The sequence below is a fragment of the Halyomorpha halys genome, unplaced genomic scaffold, assembly GCF_000696795.3.
Source record: "Halyomorpha halys isolate HHAL.00 unplaced genomic scaffold, Hhal_1.1 Scaffold2190.1, whole genome shotgun sequence".
Taxonomy (NCBI): Eukaryota; Metazoa; Arthropoda; class Insecta; order Hemiptera; family Pentatomidae; genus Halyomorpha; species Halyomorpha halys.
In genome coordinates this window covers 14,266-19,786 of record NW_027108390.1, presented here as the reverse complement: position 1 = coordinate 19,786, position 5,521 = coordinate 14,266, and the positions used below count along the sequence as shown (strand labels likewise).

At 31.5% G+C, this 5,521-nt stretch overlaps 1 protein-coding gene across 2 annotated transcripts in view; it reads right to left on the bottom strand.

The window, feature by feature from the left end:
- Positions 1 to 5,521, bottom strand: part of LOC106691241 (nucleosome assembly protein 1-like 1-B) — a gene marked incomplete at its 5' end in the record, with an annotated part of 44,766 nt that overhangs the window by 29,119 nt on the left and 10,126 nt on the right. The window contains 1 exon segment of one of the 2 annotated variants that reach the window (XM_067046700.1): positions 599 to 839. In XM_067046700.1, coding sequence (XP_066902801.1) covers positions 599 to 839 — 241 coding nt within the window. 2 annotated transcript variants of the gene reach the window in all.

Below are 5,521 nucleotides of genomic sequence, written 5' to 3'. Positions count from 1 at the left end.
ATATCGATATTTTTCTTTCGATATCCCATCCCTAGTGTAGGGCGGTGGTTTTAGTGGGTAAAAATCCCACACACGGATAGGTACGGGCCTAAAGACCCCTTGCTTAACCGATTTTCAGGATTGACTAGATTCAGTAAAACAAAACAAAATAACAGAAATGGCGACAACTATTAGAAGCTGAAAATCATTAGTATATTGAAATTAAATTATGTACCTAAAGAAATTTTTATTTTAAATTATACTAAATTGGTCTAACAAATTTAACTTTTATCATATATTAATGACATATAACAGAAATATTGTTTGGTATTGCATTTTAATTTTCATCTGATTATGAGTTAAATTATTGTTGGAGTTTTTTCATAGGTACACTTTGAATTAATCCGCTTTCTCACTTAACTGATGATGTCTCTGTCCTAACTAGAATGGATAAGCAGGGTTCTATTGAATTAATTTCATGGTAATATTGTTTAATTTAATTCTACAATAAATCTGATACTTGTGAGATATCACAACCCTTACATAAGCACACCCTAATAAGATAGGGACTTAACTTAGCATTTATACTTTAAAAAAAATTATGAAATAAAAAACTTACTATTGTTGTGCACATTCTTGTGGCTGTTTGTTTTTTCTTTTAGATATAGCATTTTTAGAAACTTCCCTGTTGCTTTCAACCTGATTAGCAGTCCCTGAATCAACTATTTCTTCCAAGTCATCATCATCCTCATCATCCTCATCATCTTCCTCATCAATATTTTCTGCATCCAATTCCTCACTCTCACTACCATCACCCATTGAAGAATTAGAATCGAAATCTTCATCATCAAGAGCTTCACCTAATTCAATTTTTTTTTTTATGAAAAAAAATTGTAAGTATATATTAAATAAGGGGATAGAATCACAAACATAAGAGTAGGGGAAATATAAAATGAATTCATGCAGAGTATTTAAATAATTAACATAAAAAAATAAATGAAACGACAATCAAATAAAGAAATAATATAAGGTACTTCACTACGAAATTAGATGTCATTTTTCAAACTAAATGAAAAGAAAACAAAGTTTAAACCTCAAGATACCTTAAAAAAAAAAGATCCACTATTAAACTTAACCACCATCGGTAAGTAGTGGCACCATTCCCCAGTTATCAGACACCAATCACCCACTGATCTCCCAGATAAACGGAACAACACTTCCAATTAAACAACTACACTATATAGGATGTTTCCAAAAGAAAATTACAGTAATTAAGGTGGGTTAATTTAACCAAACATATAGTTTTGGGCTGTCAACCTCACAATCCTATCTCGATCTGTGAATGAGAATTTATTTTTAAAGGGTACTCCAAGAAAACAATGTTTTTTCCGCCAAAAAATTCATATTTCTCAACTATACCTGAGGATTTCTCAACTTTTGTCACCATTTTCTTAACACTTTTAGTTTCAGAAACATGTTGACCATATGTATTTACATTCCATCCCCAACAGTAACATCTTATTTGAACTCTGATACTGCCTTAAATAGCTATTAAATAACAGTAACTATTCACAGCATCTAGCTGTATACGGAACTCTTTTAACTAAATGAAATCACACACCTAAACTTCAAACCAATGTCGATTACTAAATGGGCAGCCATTTTAGTATGTGATACTAATTTATAATATAATTGCCTCATTTATATTAAAATTTTGCTTTTCAATTATTTGTCTAATAATCCTACTACAGCAAAGCCAAAAGAAGGATTTGCGTTTAGGGAGGTTTCATAACCTACTCATTTGTGATATGTAACCATTTAGGAGCGAATGACTGAACAGATGTTAAAGTTTGATGGCTTAAATTATTCACTGAGCTCCCATGATTGTTTTGAAAAATACTGAAAAAATTATTGCATTTAAAAAGTCAAATCTGTCCATCATTAGCTTTGTAACCAATTTTTAAGCAACTATACAACTGATTCAAAGTCGACGTCTCAAATTACACAGCAATGTCCTGTGAATGTTTTGAAACAATTCGAGCTCAAAATACTTTATTATATTTCATGACTACCTTAAATGATGAGTGCTGCCGGTGGCAGATTTGAGAAACAACTGAATTGTAAACACTTTACTGCAAGATTTAATGATTGACTTACTACACACGGTAAAAAGAAAGTTGGTCCAGGTGCGGTCAAAGAAAAACTGAAATAGTCGTAAAACTATTTATTATGAACCAACGTTTCACCCTACCCTACACGGCTTCATCAGGGCTAAAAAAAGATACAACCACTTCAATGATGTAAACATAAATGAACAAAGTATTCCTAAATATAAGTATAAGTATTCAAAAATATTTCTTATACTTCTTCTTTTTTTTTTATTTCCGTTTTCAATAATTGTTTAAAACCTTTTATTACTCTTATTTAATTTTACGTTTCACTGTACATCTTTTTAATTTTTCATTTATGTTTACTCACAAGTGTTAGTATCTTTTTTTTAGTCCTGATGAAGCTCTGCAACATGAGGCCAAACTCATAATAAATAGTTTGATGACTATTTGAGCTATTCTTTAACCACACCCAGACCATTATCCTTTTTTAGTAAACAGTTTATATTTGATCATGGCATTAGGCGTGTAATTTACAATTACAGATGGTATCATAGAGTCTAAAAATTCTCTCTATTTGAGAGATTGACAACTTTGTGATACCTATCATTAGGGTGCTATGTGTTAAGCATAAGTAAAATGAAATTTACTATTACAACAAATTTAATGGTCTCATTACTTTAATAAAAAAAATCTAAAGGAAATGATCACCACAGAAAAATATAATAATTGTGCTATTTTTAATATCAGATGTACATAATTGAAATTCATTTTACTCAAATCTGATAAACACATAAGATACACTTAAAAAACACCAATAATAAATATATAGAATGCAAAAGAGGAATAAAGAGACTACCTGGAAAAATAGAGTATGGAAAAACCAAAAAGCCCACACTTACCTTTCTCCATTTCACTCTTACTTATTACTTACTATTCCAAAACTTGTCCAAGTCAGTTGTAGAGGACAACTAATAGTTATTTAATATAAAATACATCAGTTACCAAAGAATTTTAAGTCATGTTCCTATATAACTAAATTTGGTTACAACATTTGATTAATCTCAATTTGTATGCTGTATATTTTAGTGTTTAACAATAAGTTAAGAAAAACTTTTTTTAAAAGGAGATTTTTTCATTGTAGGAAATGAACAATTTTTTTATACATTCAATATATAAATATTGTAATATCCTCTTTGTGTAAATAGTATATTTTTATGTATAAAGGGTTTTTATTTTATTTATCGTTTCAATATTGTTTGCCTTGTTAAACCAAAAAGAAAGCTAAACAATTTGGCTCCAGTCAAATATGGAGTAGAAAGATTGTTATTAAAAAAAAAGAAGATGGTGGGGCGTGCCTTACCTAAGTTTGTTGAATCGCGGCCATGTTGAGCAGATTCAAATATTTTTAAAACTTTATTTTAACTTTCCTTCGTAATTGAAATTACAGTACATTTAAGAAAAAAATAGAAGTTAAGAATAAGTATTAAAGAAAATTATTCATAAAGGAAATCATAAGAAAAAACTCAAAACCGTAGTGCTACAATCAATGTTGCGAACTAACACCTAGAGAAGGAGAAGGAAGAGAACTTGGTTTTTGGAATGCATTCGTTACTTAGGCACAGGGAGGGAATGATTTTTCCTAGATGAGGAGGTCCTCATCATCTTTTGTCTAGCTCAAGGGTGGACATCTTGAAAAAGAGGACATCGAAAAGTCACCTAAGAAGAATAAGGGACTCATTGTTTGGATTGCCAAACAACACACTTTGGTGGATGAGAAGTGAGTAAAAAACTGTTAAAGGATCAATACTTAGTTTTATTAGTGTTTATTTACTGAAATATTGGGAACAGTCAGTGTTAGTTTGTTGAGAAAATCATCAAAAGAAGATTCTATAAAATTGGTTAGTTTTGTTCTACCTAAAATTAAATACATTTGTAAAAGAGATATTAATTCAATTAAGTGTTATTGGTAAAAAAGTGTTGTTCTGATTGCCTAAAAACCCACCCTGAGATTAAGAGTCTACAATGTTATAAAATTGTATTATATATTTAATATTAAAGCATTTAATTTTAACCCAAGCTATACATAAGATATGAAATTAGTTAAACCAATTAAAAATTCCATGTATTAATAATAAATAATATTTTGAATATTAGAATATATATATGTTAAGTAGCGTATATGATAAGAACTGCATAGGATAAGTACTATCAAACAACCATAGTAATAACAGCTGATAACCTATGTGGAAGGTAAAAATAAATTACAGTATTATTCAAGCATTTAGAGTGTTCAATTCGTTTCTAATTCTATCTTATTTTAACTTTACCAAGTATTTTAACTGGTGCAGAAACTTGTGAAAATTAAGTTATGTTAGTGTTTGAAAAAAAGAAATTTTAAGAACTCCATAATCTCAAGACTGATAACATATAATAGAAGATTGGTGAGATTAGTTATAGGTTATTGCTTAGATATGGGTATCACATTGTAGGCTAGATACTGTAGTGCCAGTATCTTCACGGAAGTGAGAAAGTACGGACAATCAGATTACAGTTTTGCTAAAAATATGCTGAATCAATATACAGGCATCTTCTCTCACAATGTGTGTGGAGTGTGGGAGAGGTTGCCTATAATGCAGGGGTGGAGTGATAGAATTAAAGTGCTTATTGATACAGGGAGTACCAGTACCTTGATCAGTAAAGGGGTACTGAAGGAGCTGGATGAAAGCCAACAAATTCAAAGTATGTAGATGTTCTGTTATCACTTTGGGTGGCCGACCTTGTAGAGTACTGGAGGAGTACGAATGGGATCTCGAGAACCTTACTGGGGTGAAAATGGGGGTTCTGGATAAGGTGGATTTTCATAGGAGACTAAAAACTAATGGAAATGATCATCACATAGAGGTAGTTCGTATACAGGTACTCAATGTTGAGTTACTACTGAATTTACAGATATATTTTACAGGGAGGGTTGTCCCCTACCGGCCACTGGGAAGACCAAACATGAAGAAAACAAAGTTTCCTATACGAAGGGCCGGAGATACCCGCAATTGATGACAGCAAATAATTAATGACAAATAAGCAAACTTCTTAACCAAGGGATAATACAGCATAGCACCTCAACATTCAGTAGCCCCTTGTGGATTGTCAAGAAAAAGAAGTGGGATCCAGAGGCAGACTCCTCGTATCGCCTAGTGATTGATTACAGAAAATTTAACAAGAATATTGAAGAGGAACGGTATCCTCTTCCCAAACTTGAAAATATGCTAAATAGCTTAGTGGGAGCTCGCGTTTTTTTCACCCTTGATTTCAACTCCGATTACTATTGTTTAAGTAAGGCGCCCCCTCACTTCTGAAAGGAAGTTCATGATGCCATCTAGTGGCAAAGATATGCAGTACGAAGCCTGGGGAGCCATCTTGGTCCCCAAACATAG